Raw genomic sequence first — 27500 nt, 5'->3', positions numbered from 1 at the left:
CTCTAGGACAGTGCTACCCAGAGTGAACATGTATTTGTGTTCCTGACATCTGGGCTTCTTTTGGAAAATCATGATTTTTGTTTTTATAGGATTTACTGCCATGGCCCAGGTCTGGCAGTACTTTTCTAGCAGGTCCAGGTGCTTCTGTAGGCCCTGTTCAGAGGGTGACAGGAGCACCAGGTCATCTGCATAGAGCAGGAATTTGACCTTTGTGTCTTGAAGGGTGAGTCCAGGGGCTGCAGATTGTTCCAACTGCACGGCTAATTCATTAATGTAGATGTTGAAGAGTGTTGGACTCAGGCTGCAGCCCTGTCTCACTCCACGTCTCTGTGTGAAGAGCTCTGTTTGTTTTTTGCCAATTTTTCCTCTGCATTTATTATTTGAATACATTGATTTGATCACATCATATACTTTACCCCCTACACCACTTTCTAAAAGTTTGTAATATAATCCTGTGTGCCAAATAGAATCAAATGCTTTTTTAAAGTCAACAAAGCAAGCAAATATTTTTCCACTTTTTGTGTCTTTTACATGTTTATGGATTAGGGTGTGCAGGGTGTAGATATGATCTGTGGTACGGTGGTTTGGGAGAAAGCCAATTTGACTTTTATTCAGGGCATTGTGTTCATTAAGGAAGGTTTGAATTCTGTCATTTAAAATGCTACTAAATACCTTCCCCAGGTTACTGCTCACACAGATACCTCTGTAATTATTAGGGTCCAATTTGTCTCCACCTTTATGAATTGGGGTAATGACCCCTTGATTCCAGACATCAGGAAAACAGCCAGAACTTAGGGTGAGATTGAATACTTTGAGCAGAGCTCTCTGCATCTCAGGCATGCTGTGTTTAAGCATCTCACTTCTGATACTGTCAGGACCACAAGCTTTACGGGGTTTTAAAGATTTTAATTTTTGTGCCAATTCTTCATTTGAAATGGGGTAGTCAAGTGGATTTTGGTTGTTTTTAAATATAGATTCAAAATTGTGTAGTTTTTCTTTGATCTGATTCTGATTTTGATTTGGCTCTGTTGATTGTATTTCGCTGTAGAGGTTTTGAAAATGCTCAATCCAAATATTACCATTTTGAATGGGTACTTCTTGTGGTTCTTTTGCACTCAAAGTATTCCACATCTCCCAGAACTGATTTTTATTAATGGAATCTTCAATTTCATGGAGAAGTTTGTTAGTGTAGTTTTGTTTTTTTCTTTTGATTGTTTGTTTGTAGCTTTTGAGGGTTTTGTAATATTGCAATCTTAAGTCTGTGTTTTGGGGATGGTAGTGTTTTTGGTTTGATAGGTGCCTTAGCTCTTTCCTGATATTTTTACATTCTGTGTCAAACCATTTCCCATATCTTTGTTTTTTGACTGTCTTGTTGTTGGCTTTTGTTAGGCTAGCCTTTTTTGCTGCCCTGTGGAAAATCAGGTTCAGCTCATGAACAGCCATGTTTATACCTTTTTTGTCATTGGGGAATGGTTTATCTGTAAATTTAGTAATTTGATTTGTCAAATCAGGTGAGTTTAGGGCTTGTGTAAACTTTTCTGGGCTGTCTGGAGCCCATCTGTAGGTGGGATTAAGCTTGTGCAGTGCACTGGGCTTCATTTGTGTGTTAGTGGGTTGGTCAGTCATTTTCAGAAATATATTTAATTGGTTGTGGTCTGAGAAAGGAGTTTGCTGCCTGACAGTGAATGCACTGAAGTAGGAGGGGTCCATGTCAGTGACTGCATAATCCACTACACTATTACCCAGAGCTGAAGAATACGTAAACCTCCCTAAAGAGTCCCCTCTGATCCTACCATTAAGCATGTACAGACCTAAGGCTCGACAGAGGTGCACTAACTCTTTACCACTGTTATTCACCACACAGTCTAAGTTGTTTCGTATTATGGTGGTTGGTGAGAGGTGCAAAGGGGACTGGCCAAACACATGTGCATTGCCCTGTGGATCTATCAAGTCAGACTCAGTACCTGTCCGTGCATTAAAGTCTCCACACAATAGCACTTTTCCCTGGGCCTGGAAATGGCTTATTTCTGTATAGAGATCTTTAAAACAGTTTTCATCATAATAAACTGATTCCACTGGGGGAATGTAAGCAGCACAGAGGTAGGTTGTAAATTTAGAAATGCCAATAGTATCCTGCAGTTTTAGCCAGATGTGATTTTTTTCCATTTTAATAACTGAAATATGTTTAGCCAATTCATTTTTGCACCACACCAAAATACCACCCGAATCTCTGCCACGGCGTTTTTTTTTTAATTTTACTGAGGGCACTATAATCTCATAATAGTCTGGTGGACACTGAGTTACAATTCTTTCTCGACACCAAGTTTCCGTAAGTATCAAGATATCACTGTTTTTAACACTTGTCAAGAATTCAGGGTTTGTGCTCTTTAAACCAAAGGTTGAGGAGTAGAGACCCTGTATGTTCCAACAGCTAATGCAAAAAGATCGCATGAATACAATTACAATGAGAAATTAACCAATTTTGTGAGACAAATCAGTGAAAACAGTTCTGGTGCAATTTTCCTAAAACGTAACATTTTATGTTACCAAGATTTTTTTTTTTTTTTTTTTTAAAGCCTATATGTCTGTGTGTTTGTGTTGACCTCACTGTTTGAGGAGACCTGCACACAGCTTGTGGAGCAGGTGTCTGATTTCTCCCAGCTCAGAGGGTTGGTGGGATCCAGGGGTGGGTTGGGCCACAGCTGCAGCATAACTCTGCTGTCTCTCTGGTTGTTGGATGGTTTTGGTAGAAGAGAGTCTCTTCTTTTTTGTGCTGGGCTGGGGTGTTGCCATGCGATGAGGTGATGTATATGGTTGTTTTGAGGGGGGAGGCCAGTTGATGAAGGAGTTGTTATCTTGCATGAAAGGTGGGGGAGGGTAGCGGATAAGATAGGGAGGATGGGGCTGTGGGTTGGTTGGATTCCGTCCTAGAGCCACATCTTTGAGAGTTCTGGCGAAGATTCTGACACCATCCTTGTGAAGATGAAGTCCATCATACAGATCTCGGGGGCCAATGGAGGGGTGATGGGCTACATGGACATTGGGTAGGGCAGAGCAGCTTCTAGTTAGCTCTGCATTGATGTCATGGATGATGTGGGGAGGGATGTCTATACGTGGAAGGAGAGTAGAAATTATGATGCGGGATTCTGGGAACTCTCTGCTTGCTTTCTCCGCCACCTTCTTCATTGCTTCTGCAGTCCCATGACGTTGGGAAGGGAGGTCATTTGTGCCAGTGTGGACAATGATACAGCTGGGTCTGCCAAGGGTGTTCTGATTAAGGAGACGAAGGGCCTGGCTGCTGTTACTGCAGCGTTTGGTTGTTACACGTTGTCCAGGAAAGAGTCTTTCAGGGTTCAGGAACTTTCCGTTTGAGTCCATGAGAAGCACCACCTGGGAGTTTGGTGTTTTGGCCATATTCTGCGAAGCAGACAGTGTTTCTATAGGTGTGGGGGGGTGAGGGGAGGATTCAGTGAGTGATTGTGTGTCAGTGGTGTGTGTTGTTGGTGGTGGATCCTGCATGGTGTGTTTTGCTGGTTTGTTATCCGAATTAGGCCGTGAGTTTAACTGTTTCTTTGAGGTGCTGGGCAGAGGGAGCTGCACCTCTGTGTATGCCTGTGTGTTTGCTGCTGTGTGTTTCTCCCTTTGTATGTCAGTTGCTGAAGTCTGTTTTACCTCCATTTGCTCCTGCATCTGTGTTATTTGCCTTGAGAGGGTTTTCTCCCTGTCGTTGGCATCTCCTTTTAATTTTGCCACCTGGGCTCTGAGACTTTTGTTCTCCTCCTGAATACCCTGGATGGTATATCTGAGCTCAGAGATGGTGGTCTGGGTATTAGTCCTCAGCTGCTGAAGCTCCTCTTGGAGCTGTCTGATGGAGTCGTAGGGGGAATCGTTTAGCCTGGCCTGCATGAGCTCCTTAAATTCTGCCAATTCCAGTTCAAGAAGGGCCAGACTTTCTCTTAACTGTCTGTCAGAGCTGAGGGGTGATGGTGGAGCAGGGGTCAAGGTGGAAGTTGTCTCCTTTATCTGTTCTTCATTTTCAAGGTAGCCTGACGATTTCTCTTTCTGTACCTCTGCTTTCAGTTTAGGGAATGCCTGCTCAAAGGAATTTAAACAATTTTCATGTCCCTGGATTAGGATTGTACCCTTAGTGTAGTAGGTAATGGTCAACTCAGGGTTGTCTGTGTCTAGGTTTTCATCCTCACAGACTGTTAGTCTGCCTCCGCGTCCAATGCCTTCCTTACATATGTGATCGTATTGTTTGCAGAGGACAGATTTCCACTCAGATAGGCAGTTGGTGTGAAATATCAGATTGTTTTTAACTCTTTTGTCCCTGTGCTTTGTAAAGTCTGTAAAGAGGACCTCTGGATTACTTCTTAAGACATGCTCTTTATGTTTTTTCTTTTCCTTAGAGGTTTTGCAGTTATTGGGAAACTCCACTTCTCTGCTTTCTGCTGTCTGGCTGGTTTCCATGGTGATAGAATGTTTACTGCTCTAACTGTCGCTCTCCACTGTCAACAGTCAGTTTGCTATGCTAGTCTGCTAATTTGATAATAGATAATAGATCTTTTAATAGGTAATAACACTTGTATTAATATTGTTATAATACTATACAATACTGTAAACAAGACTTCTTGGGCAAATGTCCTTGGCCTGCGGTCAGGCTTACCTTAGATTACAGGTCAGTTTAAAGTTTTAGCTTGAAAAACCTGTTTGTAGCAGTCAGCCCTCAGTTTTCCTTTAGTTTTCTTCAGTTTTCCCTTTTCTTGTCTTCTTTTGTCATAATCCACATGAAAGTGCCAGAATTTGATAAGAAATGTTTTCCTATTTCTTCCTGTTTTGGAAACTACATCACATTTTCCTTTTTTGTCTCACTTTTAGGTTAATTTTTCATTATCTTATCTCTCTCTCTCTCTCTCTCTCTCTCTCTGTCTCTGTCTCTTTATCTCTCTCTCTCTCTCTCTTTATCTCTCTCTCTCTCTCTTTATCGCTCTCTCTCTCTCTCTGTCTCTTTATCTCTCTCTCTCTCTTTATCTCTCTCTCTCTCTGTCTCTGTCTCTTTATCTCTCTCTCTCTCTCTCTCTCTCTCTCACTCTCTTTATCCCCCCCTCTCTCTCTCTCATCCCTTTGATTCTAAATTCTCTCTTTCATGGTCTTACTCTGTTTGGGACCAGTACCACCAAAGCAAAAACCACATTCCCTCAAAACTTAACACAACCCTCAACAAGCCTTAACACCTGACAGACACTGCCCTCAACAAGCCTTAACACATAACACCACCCTCAACAAGCCTTAAAACCTAACACCGCCCTCAACAAGCCTTAACACCTAACACCGTCCTCAGTGAGCCTTAACACCTAACACCACCCTCAACAAGCCTTAACACCTAACACCGCCCTGAACAGCCTTAACACCTAACACTGCCCTCAACAGCCTTAACACCTAACACCACCCTCAACAGCCTTAACACCTAACACCACCCTCAACAAGCCTTAACACCTAACACCACCCTCAACAAGCCTTAACGCATAACACCACCCTCAACAAACCTTAACACCTAACAGACACTGCCCTCAACAAGCCTTCACACATAACACCACCCTCAACAGTTTATCGCCGCAGCATTCAAACCATCTGCTCACATATTGATAACAATCAGTTTTGTCCATAAACCAGAGACTAGATGGTCTCAGACGACAGTGAACCGCAGGACTGGAATTCACAGACTAGGCCATGAGTCCAGCCAGCTTTCCCCACTCATTCCCAAACTCTGTCCAATAAAAGACAACCAGGCTTTATAACATAGCAAACACTGGGCCTGCTGAGCCCTAATCGATCATATTGTTGTAAACGTGCTGTAGGGCTTTTCAGTAGTCACTGGTTGATTAATCAACAGCTAATAGTCAACCTGTCAGTGACCCTTAGCCGTTTGCTGTGTTAGGGCATAAATCAGATTTGGTATCACTCAGAAGCATAAACTGTTCCAGTGTGTGAAGTTACGAGTTCTGCCTGACACTTCCCAAATTCAGTGCCCTCTCCCCAGAGGCAGCAACCCAATTCCCCAAGCAAATCAAAACCCCAACCTTGCTATTCTTAGTGCTAATTTATAGATTTCTTTATGTAGCCTGTTTGAACTGAATTGAGATGAACATTGACATTCTTGTTGTCTCTCTCTCTCTCTCTCTCTGTCTCTCTCTCTCTCTCTCTCTCTCTCTCTCTCTGTCTCTCTCTCTTGCTCTCTCTCTCTCTCTCCCTCTCTCTCTCTCTCTCTGTCTCTCTCTCTCGCTCTCTCTCTCTCTCTCTCTCTCTCTCTCTCTCTCTCTCTCTGTCTCTCTCTCTCGCTCTCTCTCTCTCACTCTGTCTCTCTCTCTCTCTCTCTCTCTCTGTCTCTCTATCTCTCTCTCTCTCTGTCTCTGTCTCTCTCTCTCTGTCTCTCTCTCTTGCTCTCTCTCTCTCTCTCTCTCTCTCTCTCTGTCTCTCTGTCTCTCTCTCTCTCTCTCTCTCTCTCGCTCTCTCTCTCTCTCGCTCTCTCTCTCTCTCTCTGTCTCTCTCTCTCGCTCTCTCTCTCTCACTCTGTGTCTCTCTCTCTCTCTCTGTCTCTGTCTCTCTCTGTCTCTCTCTATGTCTCTCTGTCTCTTGTTGTTTCTGTACTCTGAGAGTGGTTGAGTATGTGATGACTCATTCCCTAGTTTACTGAATGCAGTGATTCAGGAACTTAGTTATGTTGTAGAACTGAAATCGAAGAGTGTTATTATTTTACTTTCTACATTAATATTATTATTTAATATATGTTAAGGCTAATGAAGAGTTATTTTGATAAAATTCTAGGTTCAGTGTTAAGGGCTTTGGACTATAAATAATGTTTTTCAGAATGACTATAACTTAACTGGATTCAGATTCTCACGTTTATAGCTACAGCTCAATGATATTATTTTTCAGTCTAATATTCACAGTTCCCCATTAACTGTAACTTATCTATACCACTGGCAGGACTATGCTGTACTCATAGGGTTGGTTTGAGTGGCCCATCTCTGCTGGAGCTGTGTTAAGTTAGGTTATATTCTCAGTAGAGAAACTCTCACACAAGCCCTGTGCTCCCCGATACAAAAACATTAGGTAATGAGTCCATCACAGACAGCCGAGAGAATCAAATGTCCCCCATCAGTTAGTACTCCATCACAAAGGAAAGCAGAGAATAGTAGAAATATAAGAGATGTAATGGTGAACTTCTCAGTGGATTAAAGCAATACTGGTCTTTAGTAATGTGGCAGATTACTGAGAGTGGGGAAACTGGAGCCTGATTGGTTTTCGTAAATAAGTGATGGGCACTGTTTTTTCAGCAGATGAATGTCTGGTTTATTCCGCAGGAGGAAGTGATGATGGAGAAAGTGATGAGAAAATTGGATTCGAGGATTGGGAAGATATTTAAATCCTTAAAGGAGAACAGCCTAAGCATCGTCCTTCTCCCTGGACACAACAGGTATCCACACTGTCATCCACACACATACAAAGGTATTCACACTGTCATCCACACCCATACACAGGTATTCACACTGTTACCCACACCCATACACAGGTATTCACACTGTCATCCACACACATACACAGGTATCCACACTGTCATCCACACCCATACACAGGTATTCACACTGTTACCCACACACATACACAGGTATCCACACTGTCATCCACACCCATACACAGGTATCCACACTGTCATCCACACCCATACACAGGTATTCACACTGTCATCCACACCCATACACAGGTATTCACACTGTCATCCACACCCATACACAGGTATTCACACTGTCATCCACACACGTACACAGGTATTCACACTGTTACCCACACACATACACAGGTATTCACACTGTCACCCACACCCATACACAGGTATCCACACTGTTACCCACACACATACACAGGTATCCACACTGTCATCCACACACATACACAGGTATCCACACTGTCATCCACACCCATACACAGGTATCCACACTGTCATCCACACCCATACACAGGTATTCACACTGTCATCCACACCCATACACAGGTATCCACACTGTCACCCACACCCATACACAGGTATTCGCACTGTCATCCACACACATACACAGGTATTCACACTGTCATCCACACCCATACACAGGTATTCACACTGTCATCCACACCCATACACAGGTATTCACACTGTCATCCACACACGTACACAGGTATTCACACTGTTACCCACACACATACACAGGTATTCACACTGTCACCCACACCCATACACAGGTATCCACACTGTCATCCACACCCATACACAGGTATTCACACTGTCATCCACACCCATACACAGGTATTCACACTGTCATCCACACACATACACAGGTATTCACACTGTCATCCACACACATACACAGGTATTCACACTGTCATCCACACCCATATACAGGTATCCACACTGTTACCCACACACATACACAGGTATCCACACTGTTACCCACACCCATACACAGGTATCCACACTGTTACCCACACACATACACAGGTATTCACACTGTCATCCACACCCATACACAGGTATCCACACTGTCATCCACACCCATACACAGGTATTCACACTGTTACCCACACACATACACAGGTATTCACACTGTCATCCACACCCATACACAGGTATCCACACTGTTACCCACACCCATACACAGGTATTCACACTGTTACCCACACACATACACAGGTATCCACACTGTCATCCACACCCATACACAGGTATCCACACTGTCATCCACACCCATACACAGGTATTCACACTGTTACCCACACACATACACAGGTATCCACACTGTTACCCACACACATACACAGGTATCCACACTGTTACCCACACCCATACACAGGTATCCACACTGTCATCCACACACATACACAGGTATTCACACTGTCATCCACACCCATACACAGGTATTCACACTGTCATCCACACACATACACAGGTATCCACACTGTTACCCACACACATACACAGGTATTCAATTATGTTACTTTCCCTTGTTTGTCCAGGAGTGGTAAGGGAACACAAAAATAAATAGAAAAATAAATAAATAAATAAATGTAACTCCCTTCTCCTGTCACCAGCACTCCACTGTACAACAAAGAAAAGTTTAAGGGAGAACAGTTTACGGGAGAACAGTTTAAAGGAGAACAGTTAAGGGAGAACAGTTTAAAGGAGAACAGATAAGGGAGAACAGTTTAAGGGAGAACAGTTTAAAGGAGAACAGTTTAAGGGAGAACAGTTTACGGGAGAACAGTTTAAAGGAGAACAGTTAAGGGAGAACAGTTTAAAGGAGAACAGTTTAAGGGAGAACAGTTTAAGGGAGAACAGTTTATGGGAGAACAGTTTATGGGAGAACAGTTTAAAGGAGAACAGTTTAAAGGAGAACAGTTGGACTTTTTTATTAAACTGAAATGAAACACAGGAAGCATCAACCAAAACTTCAGGAGGGGGTAAAGCCAAAACAACAAACAAACCAAATCTAGCTCTTAGGAGTGAAATCTACCATCCCTAAAGTAAAAAAGACCCCAACAAAATTAACAACAGAGGCTAACCTCACTCCCTAACTAACCAAAAGCCAGGAGAAAACAGTTCAAAACAAAAGGCACCCAACCTGCCTATGAAACTTTCTATTTACAAGATTATTCACAAGTCTATTTACAACACAGGAAAAGAAAGAAACACATACCCGACAACAAGGCAAACAAAGAGTACAAGTTATCAACAACATCCAATAGCAACCATGGCAACAACAGCAACAACAGTAACCACAGCAACCACAGCAACCATAGTCTGAGGTAGGAGAGGGAAAAAGAATCTCTGTGAAGAGGAACACAAGTATTCAATTAAGACTATCATCCAGACACATACACAAGTATTCAATTAAGACTATCATCCAGACACATACACAAGTATTCAATTAAGACTATCATCCAGACACATACACAAGTATTCAATTAAGACTATCATCCAGACACATACACAAGTATTCAATTAAGACTATCATCCAGACACATACACAAGTATTCAATTAAGACTATCATCCAGACACATACACAAGTATTCAATTAAGACTATCATCCAGACACATACACAAGTATTCAATTAAGACTATCATCCAGACACATACACAAGTATTCAATTAAGACTATCATCCAGACACATACACAAGTATTCAATTAAGACTATCATCCAGACACATACACAAGTATTCAATTAAGACTATCATCCAGACACATACACAAGTATTCAATTAAGACTATCATCCAGACACATACACAAGTATTCAATTAAGACTGTCATCCAGACACATACACAAGTATTCAATTAAGACTGTTATCCACACATGGTGCAAGAAAACTTGCAAACCATTTAGTATTTTCTGAATTTCTGCATAAAATTGACCAAAAATCTAACTAGATCTTCATTCAAGTCATAAAAGTAATTAATTAGAAGCCAATAAAACAAATAAGACAAAGGCTGTACTTTTCACTCATGTATCTATGAAAATGATCCAATAGTAAATAGTAAAAGGACATGAAACTGTGCTTTCAGTAACTGGTGTAACCTCCTTGGGGAGTGATGACTTCCACTAGGCGTTTTCGGTAACCGTTGGTAACTTTTTACCAGACGTTTATGGTAACCCTTTGGTAACTTTTGTCCAGACATTTTCTGTAAAACCTTTGGTAACTTTTGCTGAGACGTTTTCGGTAAAACCTTTGGTAACTTTTGACCAGATGTTTTCTGTAACCCTTTGGTAACTTTTGATTGGTCCAGCTTAGAGGGACTTTGGCTCATCTCTGTGGAGAGCTGCTTCAGCCCAGAGGAGCTGGTGCTTGGTTTTGTCAAACATAATGTTTCTCACTTTTCTTACGTGAACTCCCACGTTCAGGTCCTACCACAGCACCCCTATTGGACCTGAACTCGCCCATTCCTAAAACATTTCTCTCACACATCTGTTTTGGGTCATTGTCAGGTTGTGAGACCCACCCTCTGGTGTGCTTCAGTTCATGGACAGATACCCTGATATTCTAATGTAGACTTTACTCTTATAATCCAGAATTCATAGTTTTGTTAACAGCGCCAAACTGTCCTGTTCCCATGGCAGCAGAACAGACGGTGATACTGACTCCTCTGTGTTTAACGGCTGGGCAGAGCTTCCTATGCAGGAATGCAGAGCTTAGTTTTACCAAACATAACATTTCTCATTTCAGATAAAAAGCTCTGCTTTTGACTCCTCCTCCCACAGAACACTCCTGTAGTCTTCTGGCTCATGCATGAGATCTTTACAAAACTCTGAACAGACAACGATGTTCTTCCTGGAGTGAGCTCACTTCCTCTTTGTTCTCCTCCCATCCGGATTGGTTAAACCTAAACTCTTTAGAACTTGTTTTTCCACCCTTTTAACTCGACGAGCATTGATGACTCAGAAACTCATGGTTTAGGCATGGTGTATTTTCACAAACCTGTGACGTAAAGATCAGATTCTGGTCCTGGGGACTCAGTGTTCCACTCTGTAAATAGGGCAGGGCTACCCAGACTCACACCTGACTGTCACCCCATTGACTGACACCCCATTGACTGACACCCCATTGACTGTCACCCCATTGACTGACACCCCTGACTCTACTGATCCCCTTTACTGAACTGAAACTGGCAAGATTCACATACTTTTCTTTAAACAAAAACACATTTAAAACACAAAACACATCATTTCGATCAATAAATGAGTGCAAAAGTGTATCATAAATGTGTTTTATATTTTTTGCTGCGTTCTCTTCATGACTTAGATGAAGATCTTATCACATTTTGGGTCAAATTTATGCATTTATCAGAAATTCAGAAAACATGAAAGTGTTCACAAACTTTCCAGCATCACTGTACAGTCAGTGCCTGTCACCCAATGTCTATAATCAGACTCCACACACACACACCAATGTCTATAATCAGACTCCATGTCACCACACACACCAATGTCTATAATCAGACTCCATAACACCACACACACCAATGTCTATAATCAGACTCCACACACACACACACGCCGATGTCTATAATCAGACTCCATATCACCACACACACACACCAATGTCTATAATCAGACTCCACACACACACACCAATGTCTATAGTCAGACTCCATATCACCACACACACACCAATGTCTATAATCAGACTCCACACACACACACTCCAATGTCTATAGTCAGACTCCATATCACCACACACACACCAATGTCTGTAGTCAGACTCCATATCACCACACACACCAATGTCTACAATCAGACTCCATATCACCACACATACACCAATGTCTATAATCAGACTCCACACACACACCAATGTCTATAATCAGACTCCATATCACCACACACACACACCAATGTCTATAATCAGACTCCATATCACCACACACACCAATGTCTATAATCAGACTCCATATCACCACACACACCAATGTCTATAATCAGACTCCACACACACACACCAATGTCTATAGTCAGACTCCATATCACCACACACACACACACCAATGTCTATAATCAGACTCCACACACACACACACACACACACCAATGTCTATAATCAGACTCCATATCACCACACACACACACCAATGTCTATAATCAGACTCCATATCACCACACACACACCAATGTCTACAATCAGACTCCACACACACACACACACACACTCACCAATGTCTATAATCAGACTCCATGTCACCACACACACCAATGTCTATAATCAGACTCCACACACACACACACACACCAATGTCTATAATCAGACTCCACACACACACACACACACCAATGTCTATAATCAGACTCCACACACACACACACCAATGTCTATAATCAGACTCCATAGCACCACCTGGCTCACCTGTCTGTCCTCTCTCCTGTCTGTCCTCTCACCTGTCTGTCCTCTCTCCTGTCTGTCCTCTCACCTGTCTGTCCTCTCACCTGTCTGTCTTGTGTGTCCTTTAGAGCTGGGGTGGTCTCCCCTGGTCTGTGTTTCATAGCAGTCAAACAGGGGTCTTCTGACTGAAACAGGACCCACTGCCTTTTGGATTAAAGGAGAAGGGAAATGTCTACATACAGAGGCCAGCAGTGCAGCTCAGCATGACTGCGGCCCGCCCGGGGGGGGGCGGGGCCTGTCACTCACTATCCTGTGAAGTCACCCTCTCAACATCTCCCAGGCTGACAAGGTCAACACACCATCGGTTTTTATGATTATTTGTATCAGTTTGGAAGAAAAAAGGTTTGTGCCTTGATTCGTGTAACGAATTAAAATAAAAAAAGGATGTTTTTATTCATTTCTGGTCTGATGCCCTGTTGTGTAGAATAGACCCATTTTCTCTCGAGAAGACAGAGATTTAGACGTCCTCTCAGGGGAGAAACACAGCGCTTCCGTTCCTCCTCCTTCGGCTCATCAGACTAAATCTATGAAATAAGGTTGTTTTGCCCCCACATAAAGAACTTTCTAGGCAGTCCCTAAAAGACCTCTGTCATTTGCTACACGCTAAAACTTTACAAATGTCTTATTCCCTACACTCTAAAACTTTACTGAGGTCTTATTCCCTACACGCTAAAACTTTACAAATGTCTTATTCCCCACACTCTAAAACTTTACAAATGTCTTATTCCCTACACGCTAAAACTTTACAAATGTCTTACTCCCTACATGCTAAAACTTTACTGAGGTCTTATTCCCTACACGCTAAAACTTTACAAATGTCTTATTCCCTACACGCTAAAACTTTACTGAGGTCTTATTCCCTACACGCTAAAACTTTACAAATGTCTTATTCCCTACATGCTAAAACTTTACAAATGTTTTATTCCCTACACACTAAAACTTTACAGATGTCTTATTCCCTACACGCTAAAACTTCACTGTCTTCTCACTGAAGAGCAGTTTGGTTAAAGCCCTAAATGCAGCTGTGCTGAACACTCCTCTTGTCTGAAGAACTCAGAAGTGTCAGTTCTCTCACAGGGCATAAGTCTCTTCTAATGAAGAAGCCTAATGTATGGGGATGCCACAAAACAGGCAGATCCATTCTCTAGGGTTAGGGTTAGACTTCTCTAGAGCTCCCTGTATTTAAAGACAGGGTTTCAGTCTGTGGGGTTGGCAAGGGACTGGAGAGAGACACAGACTGGAGAGAGACACAGACTGGAGAGAGAAACACAGACTGGAGAGAGACACAGACTGGAGAGAGACACAGACTGGAGAGAGAAACACAGACTGGAGAGAGACACAGACTGGAGAGAGACACAGACTGGAGAGAGAAACACAGACTGGAGAGAGACACAGACTGGAGAGAGACACAGACTGGAGAGAGAAACACAGACTGGAGAGAGACACAGACTGGAGAGAGACACACAGACTGGAGAATGGATCAGACTGGAGAGAGACGCACAGACTGGAGAGAGACACACAGACTGGAGAGAGACGCACAGACTGGAGAGAGACACACAGACTGGAGAGAGACACACAGACTGGAGAGAGAGACACACAGACTGGAGAGAGACACAGACTGGAGAGAGACACAGACTGGAGAGAGAGACACACAGACTGGAGAGAGAGACACAGACTGGAGAGAGACACACAGACTGGAGAGAGAGACACAGACTGGAGAGAGAGACACAGACTGGAGAGAGACACACAGACTGGAGAGAGAGACAGACTGGAGAGAGACACACAGACTGGAGAATGGATCAGACTGGAGAGAGAGACAGACTGGAGAGAGACACACAGACTGGAGAGAGAGACACAGACTGGACAGAGACACACAGACTGGAGAATGGATCAGACTGGAGAGAGACACACAGACTGGAGAATGAATCAGACTGGAGAGAGACACAGACTGGAGAATGGATCAGACTGGAGAGAGACGCACAGACTGGAGAGAGACACACAGACTGGAGAGAGAGACACACAGACTGGAGAATGAATCAGACTGGAGAGAGAGACACACAGACTGGAGAGAGAGACACACAGACTGGAGAATGAATCAGACTGGAGAGAGAGACAGACTGGAGAGAGAGGCACAGACTGGACAGAGACACACAGACTGGAGAATGGATCAGACTGGAGAGAGACACACAGACTGGAGAATGGATCAGACTGGAGAGAGACACACAGACTGGAGAATGGATCAGACTGGGGTAAAAACAAAGACCCAGTTAATGACTCTTTAGAGAGTCACGTGGCAGTGAGGAGAAAAACAGTCACATGGTTTTCTCATTTTCTGAGTGCATCGTGACAGAAATTATGATCAAAGGAATCAGACAAGACACAGAGTTACTAAGAAATATTCTTTAATTTTTTTCCCCCTCATTTAAGGGAATATTAACATTTTATAATCATACAAAAAGGGAAAAAACTGTTTTCATATTTTTGATGACAGTGACACCCATCCTTTGACTTCTTTACAGAACGGTTGCAGGGACTGAAAGGACACACATTCACACAAAACAGACAGACTCCAGCATCCACAGCGTAGGACAGGGAGAAGAAATCTCACTTTCCCTAAACTGACGCCAGTTTTTCTAAAATGGTTCAGGGGGGCTTGTGGATAACGTTTCACATATTGAAATTTTAAAACAGAAAAAACACAGGACAAATAACCGGTTTAAAAAAATGTTAGAGAGCCCACTAGTTCCTAAGTTCCCATCTATGGAATAGTCACACTGCAGACTGAGCACACGCACGCACACACACACACACCTCACAGGGACATTATGGGAGACATAACCACCTTTAAAATTCAGTGTGGGGGTGGACACACACACACACACACACTTCAGCTCACAAACAGATGGCTGATATATATAAAGACCCCAGATACATTCATTCATTCATACACACACACACACACACACACACACACATCCCAAGTACAGGAGCGTGACTGGTGGTGACTCATCAGAGCCAGTATCCTGACAGAGGAACCAGATGACAGATTCACGACCAGCTGGATTCCACTGACTGGTGAAAAGAGAGGGTGGGGGGAGGGCAGGGAGGCTGTGCGTTTGTATGGCTTTTCTGACTTGGGGAGTGGAGTTACACTTGGGCCACCACACCTGAGGGACGTCAAACCTGGGCTACCACACCTGAGGGACGTCAAACAGATCGCTGGATGGAGGCTCAGAGCCTGTGGAATAAACAAACAAAAGCAAGAAGACAGTTTTGAATAAACAAAACAAAAATAAAGAAGGTTTCGAATGGGCAGAAAGTCAGAGAGGCTGTTAAGAGTTTAGAGAACTCAACATGAAAAAAAAAAAAACCACTGGCACCTAGTGTATCTGTCTGTCTCTCTCTCTCTCACACACCATCCACCACACACACACAGACAGAGGGCAAGCCATCAGTGTAAAGGCCAGTTCAGGTGAAGTACACCTGAGACTGAGGAAACTGAACTGAACGTGAAACTGCAATGAACTCCATGAAACACACTCAAGAGTCCTCTGTGGAGAGTAAGGACACGCCCCTTTTGGTGACCCCCCCCCCCTTGTGCTCAGACCTGTTGGTTTTGCATTCAGCTGGAAAACAGAAACTGCATCTTTTAAGGTGAGGAAGTCTGTCTTGTCTGAATGACAGAAAAAAGTAGATTTTGTGTTTTAACCACAGAAAAAAAAAACCCAAGCAGGATTACTTTCCCATGAGTCAGTTTTTTTGGTTTGTTTTCTTCTTTACTTATATCTGTATTTTTGATATGGTGTTTTAGACTGCATTGGAAGGTTGACAAGATTCATTAGCAAGTATCTGTTTTGGATCAGTGAACAGGCCTGTCCAGACGGATCCAGGCTAGCCCAGTTCAGATAGCCCCACTGCAGTGGAACAGCTGCCAGTCTGACCAGTCGAATTCTCACTCAGGTCAAGATTATCTTCATACACAACACTTCCACCACCAAATCACCCTCACTGTCTGTCTTCTCTTTATACACACACACACACACACACACACACACACACACCACTTACTGTCGGTCTTTCTTTTCTTGTGTTTCCGGCCTTTCTTTCCTGAGCTCTGATTGGCCGAGGTCTGAGGCCACGCCTCTCCCATGTCAGCATTTGTATCCTCAGGTCCTGCCTCCTCCTGGAGTGGCCTGCAAATAAAATCAAATAGCCAATCAGGGCCTGTCCTGTGAAATGCCCAGCAGCCAAGGCACAACGTCAACAAATGACAACTGACCTGACTGAAAAGGGGCGGGGCTTAGACACATCACTTACTGAGTTTTGAGCCAACCATCTGATGTTCTTGAGTCAACAGCGCCCATCTGACCACACCCCTGTCCCAGAGCACTAGTACAATCCCCTGGGGAGAGTGAGAGAGGAAAAACATTAATAAGGGAAAACACAGAGAGAGAGTACGTGTATGTACTGTGTTCTCTTCAGCGTGTCAAGCAGCTATTAGCTGATGCGCTAGGAGAGTGAAGTGTGATTGGCCAGGGTAAGGTAGGAGAGTGGAGTGTGATTGGTCAGGGTAAGGTAGGAGGGCGCTCTCACCGTCTGTTTTAATCTTTTTAACCCCCTTCTCGGCGCTCCCCTGAGAATCCCAGCCACCTGTGGTCACAGCGCCCTCTGTCTGGCAGTACCGCGCTGGACCGTCCTCCTCAGCAGGACTTATGCTCCTCTTCACCGTCAACGACCTCAACACACAGAACACACACACACAGAACACACACACACAGAGACACAGAGAGAAAAGAATGGTGATCTGAGAACAATTTAGCCCACAAGTTAAGGCGCGCACACACACACACACACACACACACACACAAGCACACGCACACCATTCTCAGAAGCCTGTCACTCACCTGCTGTGGGAGTGGCTGAAGCCTGATGTCGCCATGCAGGCTGTCGAACCGTAGGGAGGCTCCGCCCAGCCATCTTCTGACCACTTCCTGTTTGTGGGGGTGTGTCTCTGTTTAGCCTGCATGTACTCAGCGTAGGTCTGTATCCTGTAGCTCTCAGCGTAGCGACTTGTGTTCATCGCTAATACAGCAAAGATCACCAGTTAAACAAACTACTTCACACACACACACACACACACACACACACACACACACACACACACACACCTAGCTCCAGTTAAACAAACTACCTCTTTACCATCAGCCAGACTGAATGAATCAAACTGATTCCTCACACACACACACATTACTGAAAGGAAAGTGAAGACCTTGAGGATCCTGTGGTTTATGAGAGAAGATGTGTATGAAGAGCAGTGTATGCAGTATTATTACTGATATTACAGTATTACAGGGTGAATATGGCATGTATGCAGTATTATTACTGATATTACAGTATTACGGTGGGAATATGGCATGTTCCACATAATTTAATAATTACACAGAAAACCCTGACCCCAAATAAGACTGTGGTTCTATATGAAACTAATTATTAATTCATTCATGATGTCAACCGTAACAACATCTGATTATTATGTGGAGAAGAGAGAGAGAGAAAAGGAGGGATGATGGAGGAGAGAGAGAGAGAGAGAGAGAGAGAGAGAGAAAAGGAGGGATGGATGTGGAGGAGAAGAGAGAGAGAAAAGGAGCGATGATGGAGGAGAGAGAGAGAGAGAGAGAAAAGGAGGGATGGATATGGAGGAGAGAGAGAAGAAAGGAGAAGTTACACACCGATCTGGACTTGGTCTGTTTGACTTAGAGACACAAACGCTGATGTATCATCGATCCATGACACCTGGATGTTACCTGAGACAACAGTACACCAGGTTAGGAATGTGTGTATGGGTGTACAGCCCATGCATGCTTACACAGAGAGAGAGAGTGACTGTGTGTGTGAAGTGTGCGTGTGTGAGGTTTGTGTGTGGTGCGTGTGTGAGGGGTGTGCGTGGGGCGCGTGTGTGCGAGCGGTGTGTGTGTGTGTGTGTGTGTGAGGGGTGCGCCTCTAACCGAAGGCACTGAAGAGCTGGTAGAGATCACTGGTCTTCCATTCTTTAGGAAAAGTCACATAGAGGACGTGGTCTCTCTTAGGCTGGACTGAGACACAAACACACAGGCAGACAGAGACAGAAACTGTAGTGCAGGTACTCAAATCATCACAAATCACTAAGGTTTAGTGAGTGAGTGAGTGTGTGTGTGTGTGTGTGTGTGTGTGTGTGTGTGGTGTTTCACAGTAACTCACGATCTGGTCCACTGATGTTCAGGTATGGGATGTCAAGCACTCGCATCAGGAACAGTCTTAGAACAACAAACACACACGTTAAAGCACACGCACACACACATGGCATGTATGCACACACGCACATGGCATGTATGCACACACGCACACATACATACACACACGCACACGCACGTGTTGAATAGGAGAGTGTCGTGAGGTGTCGTGTTGAATAGGTGAAGTGTTGCCATAGTAGGACTCACTTGTTGTAGAAAGGTTCGATGAGTTTGGAGCGGGCAGAGATGTGAGGTTTGGGAGGCGTGAGGAAAGACCCTGAGCAGGGAGGTAGAAACAAACAAACAAACAAATAAACAGCTCTCCTCTCTACTTTACTCAGTGCTCTGGGATTCTATCATAATAAACATAAACAAACACACAGGACTGCATGCTATCAGAGTACTTTAAAGAGCAAAGAGTGTGGATGTTCTGTCAGGTCCAGGACCTTTACTGTCCACTATGTTTTGCCATTAAAGAGCACAATGTTACTACAGACAGACACTTAGTCACTGCATCCTGGATAACCTCATGTTTCATGAAAGATTATTACAGAGGCTACTGTCACTTTAATCCGCCATGTAGGACTGAAATCAGGAGAAGAAAGAGACAACTGGATCAGACAGAACACGTATCTGAATCACTATTCAGGATAACTCATTCTGGGTCAAAACTGGACAGTAACAGTTTAGAAGCACAAAGGACAGAAGACTATGGAACTGTGTGCCATGGGAATTCTTAGAGAAAAATCCTGTGCTTTTGTGGGAATTTATGAAAAGGAGCCAAAGTCTAAACCATCACTGAGGCTGAATGACACTCTGAGATGCACACACACACTCTGAGATGCACACACACTTCCTACCCAGGTAGTTGGCCATGGAGACGAAGCACAGGCCCGTGATGTAGGCGTCATATCCGGCCTCGTGCAGCTGCTCTGACGCGGTGTCGTAACTCTGGAACCCCTCAGAACATTCTAGAAGAGAAGATGAAAAGCAGAGCGGCTTCAGAAAAAGCTGATCCCGAAGCGTTCTAGAACACAACGTTATGGTCCTGTGCTGTCTGGCATGTCCAACTTACTGACACATAGTGAATGTTCTAGAGGACAACGTTATGGTCCTGTGCTGTCTGGCATGTCCAACTTACTGACACATAGTGAGTATATTTATAGCAAACGACTCACTCTACATATGACTATGCATTCTCATCGGTGTTTCTGATTAGATTAGGTTTGTGCTCTCAGACTGCTTACCAACTTGAGGAGGTTTAAATGGTTTCTCTTTCAGCTGCCTCTCGAGCTCAGCCAATGATGTATTAGAGATAAGATCCTAAAAAAACATTTTTAAATGGTCAGATACACACACAAACATACACCCCACCCCACCCCACCCCCCCAGGGGAAAAAGGTCAAAGTCCAACGAAAATGGCCCCCGCTCCAGTGAGTAGGAACCACGGCTCCCAAAACACCCAAGACTGCACCCCGAACGCGTGACAGTAAAACTCACACACCTTAAAGGGCTGGGTGGAGGCCATCAGCTTAGTGTCCAGGAGCCTGAAAACCAAGCAGTGACACACACAGGTTAGAGCCGTTCAGCCCAGCGTGCCAGATAAAACTGAAAACCACAAACACCCACTTACTTTACCTGGGAAACACACACATAGTGACCTCTTTGAAGTCGTTCAGGTCCTAAAAACACACACACACACTTATAATTTTTCAAACATTTCAAAACACAAAGTCAAGAAAAAGAAAAACAGAAACAAGAGACAAAGTGAAGAATTTAGTTTCAAACGCCACCCTGGGGAACTAAACCAGTTTAGAACCCAGAACAGTGGCTAAACGTTGTTGTCTGGGTGGTCGTCATGGTTACCTCAGGCAGCGGGCAGTAGAACTGGTGAATGGTGTGCATGACGTCCAGGAGCATGTTATGGCCAACCACCAGCTTTCCCTGAGTTTACCACAGAAACAAGAGTATTTTCTGAGGTTCACTCCTACTTTAACCCTGAGTAAAACCAACTTAAAAATCTAATTCAATCAAACAAACAAACAAACAAACAAGACACCCAGAGCTTCTATCAAACACACACGACTTCTGTGCTCATCCTGTCAGATAACTTCCAAATGACAAACACACAGAGACAGAGTACTGTGTTTCTACACCTGAAGAGCAGAGCATCAGAGAGGAGGTGTACTCACAGATTTAGAGATGGCGTGGACCACTCTGGAAAAGCCAACAGCGTCATTCAGCTCTTCCTGTGAACCACAGAAACTCTGTTAGAAAAGACATCTTCACCTTTACTCCTCACTGTCTCAGCTTCCCGTGTGTGTGTGTGTGTGTGTGTGTGTGAGAGTTCAGACAGACAGACAGACAATGTGCGTGTGTGAGAGTTCAGACAGAGTGTGTGTGAGTTCAGACAGACAGAGTGTGACAGATGTGTTGAACTATCTAAGGCGGTGACAGACGTGATTTCAGAGGGATGGAGAAATTCACATCACTGCTTAGTCTCATTTTTGTACTAAACTAAACACATCCTCTCTCTGTACGCTGAAACAATCTGCTCACTGCAGCAGAAAATTTCAACTTTTCAATCAAGGCCTTGGCCTGCAGCCAAAGCTTACGACCTTGAGCCTGACCTTAAAGTGAGGGGTCATGACCTCTTACCTGTTCCCGCTCTTGCTTCTGTTGTTCCCTGAGTCGTCTCTCCTCCTCGTCAACTTTACTGATCTGAATAAATCGCTCTTTCTGACAGACAGCAACAACAACAACAAAAACAACATCTTAATCTTCAGATATATATTATTGGATAACAGTTAGTATTTTCTGATCAGTGTAATCTTCACATCCATATTACTGAACGATGTCCACATTCACATTCACTCACCTTTTCTGTTTCCACTGTCTCTACATGGAGCCCTTTTGGGAACCTGCACAAACATGGGCCCATCCTGATCAATACCCTCATGAGCTCACCCTCATAACAGCCCCTGTGACTACACTGCCACCATTCACAAAAGAAATGTATACATTCCATAAAAACCAAATGAAACATATTCTCACCTCCAGTTCAATGTCTGATAGATCAGCTTCCTCTGGAACCTGGGTTTGAGATGGAGCGATGATGGAGTAGAATGAAGAAAGGATGAAAGAAAAGACAGAACTCATGATAAAGTCTAAGAGGTGTCAGTCAAGCTGAAAAAAATCATCATTTCTCTTTGTTTGAGTTGCTCAGGGGCGAGATCTTACCCCGTGCATGGAGCCAAATCCACCGTTTTCTCTGATCCACTTATTAGAGTCTCCACCTTCTCTCTGCATCACCCAAAACACATCCAAAACACATCAGACACACCCAAAACACATCAGACACACCCAAAACACACCCAAGACACATCCAAAACACACCCAAGACACATCAGACACATCCAAAACACATCAGACACACCCAAAACACATCAGACACACCCAAAACACATCAGACACATCAGACACATCAGACACATCCAAAACACATCAGACACATCCAAAACACATCAGACACATCCAAGACACACCCAAAACACAGACACATCCAAAACACATCCAAAACACATCAGACACATCCAAAACACATCAGACACATCGGACACATCCAAAACACATCGGACACATCCAAAACACATCGGACACATCCAAAACACATCGGACACATCCAAAACACATCAGACACATCCAAAACACACCCAAAACACATCAGACACATCCAAAACACACCCAAAACACATCCAAGACACATCAGACAAATACCAGACACATCAATCAAATACAAAGTCAGGTCATCACAAAAATAAAACACAAACAAACAGTCTTCAGTCGCATGTTTGTTTGTTTTTTGTCTGTGCCGTGTCATTTTGGTCATGTGTGCAGTGATGGCTGTGTCTCTCCACTGAGGGTCAGGACTCACAACACATACAGGGTTCGTTTGTGTTTGTACCACGTTTACAGAACAGCAGTGGTGTGACTCACATGACTCTGCCGATGAAGTCTTTGTGCTCTTCCGGAACATTCACTGGTCCTTTGGCAGATGCAGGAGAGATGTATGATGGAGTCCCTGCCCCATTTGATTGGCTGCGCCTCTCCTCATACTGTTCACGCAGATGAGCCTCCTCCTCCTGGTTGAGATATGGAATCCCTGCGGGCCACCACGCACGTCAATCAGAACCCAGGCCGGCCTCACAGCCAATGGCCTTACAGTGTGTGCAAACATTCCACCGCTGCCTGGGAGACCGCGCTACTGTTTGTCGTTTACACAACAGGACTGAGAGACGTCCTGTACACCGATGAGGCATTCACAATTCCCTCATTACTAACACCGGCATTAACACCAGCTAACCACATCCCTTAACCACTCCCTCAGCGTTAACACCGCCCAACACCAACTAATCCCATCTGTTAACCACTCCCTCAGCGTTAACACTGCCAACACCAACTAATCCCATCTGTTAACCCTCAGCGTTAACACCGCCCAACACCAACTAATCCCATCTGTTAACCCTCAGCGTTAACACCGCCCAACACCAACTAATCCCATCTGTTAACCACTCCCTCAGCGTTAACACCACCTAACACCAACTAATCCCATCTGTTAACCCTCAGCGTTAACACCGCCCAACACCAACTAATCCCATCTGTTAACCACTCCCTCAGCGTTAACACCAGGCCTTTTTAATTATCTTATTATTTTAGAGTAGTACATTAGTGTCAGTGCTGATAAAATAGCTCTGTCTCTGTTTCACACTGACAGCCAATGGAAACGCATGAGCTCTCACAGGGATCGCCCCGTTTCACACTGACAGCCAATGGAAACGCATGAGCTCTCTCAGGGATCTCCCTGTTTCACACTGACAGTCAGTCACATATTTCAATATAACCAGAAAGGAAAATCCAACTGGTCAAAGTCAAACCTACATACCGTCACGGAAAACTTTGTTGAAGTCAAATCCTTGGCTGGCCAGGAAGTCTATGCTGGAGCTCTGGGTGGGGGGGGGGGAGAAGTTAAAGTGTCATTTTTAACCCTTACTGCAAAATAAACAGTCATCTCACTGAAAAATCCACTCAAACCACACACATACCTGTCACATACAGTCATCTCACAGCCACGCAAAAGTACACACTTACCTGACAAATAAACTTAATGTCTGGAGAAGTCCTGCTAAACGGCTTGGGAAATATATAAAAATTAAAAGACTTTGTAAGATACCTGTAAAAATAAAAAAAAAGAAAAGAGACATAAAATTAGTAAGATGGTTATGCAAGTGTGTAAAAATTGTAGTTGACAAGAGTTCACTCCCCAGACGGGATGCCATCACATGTCCTAAACAAAGCCCTCATGTTCTGATGGACGTCTATAATCTAGACATATTAGCACACAGACATGCGTTTTGTTGTAAAGTAAATTGCCTTAACACAAACTACATCAAAACTGACTGTAAGTCACTCACTTGGACTGTGTCTGATCGTATCTAAATGTGCACAGACCGAACTGGAAGAGGAGGAACTCCATCGAATGCTGGCGAATGGAAGTGAAAGATTTTTCGTTACAGAGAAGCGTCGAGCTGCGGCGTCTTATGTTTAACATTCATGCAGTCACAGATGTTTCCAGGGCCCGCATTTAAGACAAGTTACTGTAAAAATGACTACATAATTCTACAGCCACAGGAGACAAAAACACTATAGTTCAGTGTTGTGCTTACGAAGCAGGTGCTACCTTTTTCAGTTTCACATAACGCTCCTCTGGCGTGTCCAGACCGTTAGTTAACACACTGACCGACGGCCCGTCGCTTATTCCTGCATGTGAGGAAAGATGTGAACGTAAACAACATACGCTCGGCTCATGCTTACAAATAACCAGGGTATTAAATGGCATTTGGGATTATTTTGTCTTTGTGAAATTGGCAACCACATACTTTGTGGGTACTGGTAACAAAATTTACCTGAAAATTCTCCGTCTATGGCAAGAAAATCGGCTTCCTCTATGGCGCTGTATATGGTAGGTAGGGTTTCTTTAAAATCTACAAAAGCAAAAAAATTAAACGGGTTGAAATTGGCTCATGTTCGGCAGGTCGGACCCGCTTCAGGCAGTTACTACAACGGCGAGAAACCCTCACGTTTGTTAGCCGACTGGCTAACGGCTTTTTCTTATGGCAGTTACAACAGTCGCTGTTCCAAGTAAACGTATTTGCTGCCACATGAATTAGCACGACAAGCAACGTGTGAGCTCAGTCAGGGGTTGAAATTGGATGCTTTTGATGCAAACAAGAGCACTTACTCTGTCGTGTCACCTCCATCTCTGCGGACTCCCCGAGACAATTAACACACACTGCGGTATCTGTCGTGCTCTTTAACCCTTTCTATTAAGAGCGTTTCCGGAATTTCCTTAGTCCAAGATTGAAAACATAGTCCAATACTGCCGCCTGTAGTCTGGGAGATTTCAAAATCTCACCCTCTTGCCTTTTTAGTCGAAAGAATCAATTAAATTACTCAGTTGTTAACAGTACTGATGAGATGTTTCAATTAGCGGAGGCCATGCTACAGAATTATGAACGCTGTACCCCTCAAAATCTGGGTGTGAATTTATTTAACAAGTGAATCATTCAGCTCACATTGTTATTGTTATTAAGTGTAAAATTTTCAAAATGTTCAAGCACATTATAACACCCCTGGTTTGTTTAGCTACAGCAAGTAAGTCCTAACAGTTAAAATACAGCTTGAAATAGATTACTTGGCTTATTTTGATATTTGATACAGGTAACGGGGGGGGGGAGGGAGAGAGTATGACTGACCCCAAAGCACACCTATTAGATTTTGGTAAATGCAACGTGACAGAACCAGTAGCCAATAGAACAGAAGAGATCTTTGTCGTTCAAGCCCACTTGAGTTCATGCCCTATACGCGTCTGATAACTGAAGGTGGTACTTTCGCTCTCCGTTTAGTGTCTATTAAACTGTGCTAGGAGAAATGCATTAGTTTTACATCTGTCAGAATGCATCTCTTATCCACGGATACGATGTGAGTCACGGCGCGGTCCACGGATCTGTCGTTCTTTAAGTAAGTAAAGCATGTAGCAGTACTTTTTCAACACCGTTAACTCAATCGATGGGTGGTTGGCTAACGTTAGCTAGCTACGTAATGACTGTCAGATGATGTTTACATTTGTGTTGAAAAACTTGTCATTTTGCCTAATACATATTTTATCAGTCAGGCCGATGGTGACCGAGTGCTGTTAATGTCGGAATTCATCCCAGACTGGAATTTACTATCAGCAGACCTATGTCGTTGTCAATTTATAGCGTGCAAGCTACGTCTCAACTTGGATTTACTGTACATCACAATGTTGCTAGTTTGAAAACGAGTTGTGTGCGATAAGTTCAGGTGCAACGGTTCCGGATTTTAAACAGTCAAATTTACTGTAACAGTGGGTTCAGAGGCGATGCGGCGCTATTTTTGATTTTAGACTTCCGCAAAGATTAATCGGATTGCTTCGATAACATCGACTTTGTTCGGACCGCAGTGCAGAACATAGCGTACTGTAATTCCCCGTCACACACACGTAGGGAGAGAGAGTGCGCGTGAACGCAAACGTTCGTTTAACTGTTATTTTAAAGAGCTGACACTGCTGTCTTACTTAACCTGTCACAAAGTTCAGAATACTTATGGACGAGCTGTCCGCTTCAGCGTAACGCAGTGTGAAGAGGCCGTGGCGTGATGTGGTCGTGAGATAACGTTAGTTCACATTGAACAGCTGTGTTACGTAGCCCTTAGGTAGGGATTGGAGTTGTCACATTATATTTTGTATTCTAATCCGGTGCTAAATGCTATCAGACCCCCGGGATAAACCGCCTTACCCTGTGCTGAAACCGCGTCAGCGCTGCCCTACTGCGCTAGGGTTGGGGCCAGGTTCAGTCTGCCTTTTGTGGAGAGGCTAAAAGAGACTCTTACCCCTCAGAAATTCTATTACATTTAAACAGAAATCTTTACATTTTTCTATTACATTTAAACAGGTTGGCTTTAAAAAGGCGATGTTATTTTTACAAAACAGTGTTGTGACACCTTTATCAGCCTCAGGGGAATTGGATCTCTGAAACCTTTCAGATAATTCACAATAACGCGTCCCTAAATGACTTACAGTAACGCGTTTCCAAATGACAAGTTTGTTGTCTCTGCGGGGCTTTTGGTCCTGTAATTGAGGATAGCTCACCACTCTCTCATCTTTTCAGAATCATATGCAGTGTAGGGCAG

At 43.7% G+C, this 27500-nt stretch overlaps 3 protein-coding genes across 3 annotated transcripts in view; 2 read left to right on the top strand and 1 right to left on the bottom strand.

Moving 5' to 3' along the window:
- The window catches only part of rexo5 (RNA exonuclease 5), a 32957-nt gene extending 19719 nt beyond the window's left edge, over positions 1–13238 (top strand). Inside the window, exons 18-19 of the mRNA XM_030780309.1 lie at positions 7365–7477; positions 13032–13238. Coding sequence (XP_030636169.1) covers positions 7365–7477; positions 13032–13092 — 174 coding nt within the window. The 3' untranslated portion in view covers positions 13093–13238. The remainder of the gene's footprint in view (positions 1–7364; positions 7478–13031) is intronic.
- Positions 13239–15477: 2239 nt separating this feature from the next.
- parn (poly(A)-specific ribonuclease (deadenylation nuclease)) lies at positions 15478–25576 on the bottom strand. Its single transcript, XM_030779921.1, has 26 exons — positions 25531–25576; positions 25196–25273; positions 24970–25049; positions 24704–24771; positions 24381–24462; positions 24175–24235; positions 23229–23394; positions 22473–22535; positions 22287–22325; positions 22111–22153; positions 21891–21971; positions 21425–21481; positions 21099–21176; positions 20871–20914; positions 20737–20779; positions 20480–20555; positions 20093–20203; positions 19440–19509; positions 19201–19256; positions 18969–19055; positions 18693–18767; positions 17868–18045; positions 17557–17699; positions 17281–17365; positions 17032–17156; positions 15478–16201 (listed from the first exon to the last, which is right to left on the bottom strand). The coding sequence occupies exons 1-26, from the start codon at positions 25547–25549 to the stop codon at positions 16152–16154; spliced, it is 2058 nt and encodes a 685-aa protein (XP_030635781.1). The 5' UTR covers positions 25550–25576; the 3' UTR covers positions 15478–16151.
- A 606-nt stretch (positions 25577–26182) lies between these two features.
- Positions 26183–27500, top strand: part of LOC115816792 (bifunctional apoptosis regulator) — a 12874-nt gene continuing 11556 nt past the window's right edge. Inside the window, exon 1 of the mRNA XM_030779923.1 lies at positions 26183–26309. The gene's annotated coding sequence lies outside the window, so the exon portion shown is untranslated. The remainder of the gene's footprint in view (positions 26310–27500) is intronic.

The sequence above is a fragment of the Chanos chanos genome, chromosome 7, assembly GCF_902362185.1.
Source record: "Chanos chanos chromosome 7, fChaCha1.1, whole genome shotgun sequence".
Lineage (NCBI taxonomy): Eukaryota > Metazoa > Chordata > Actinopteri > Gonorynchiformes > Chanidae > Chanos > Chanos chanos.
The sequence above is the reverse complement of the archived record's forward strand: the minus strand, read 5'-3'. Positions and strand labels throughout refer to the sequence as shown.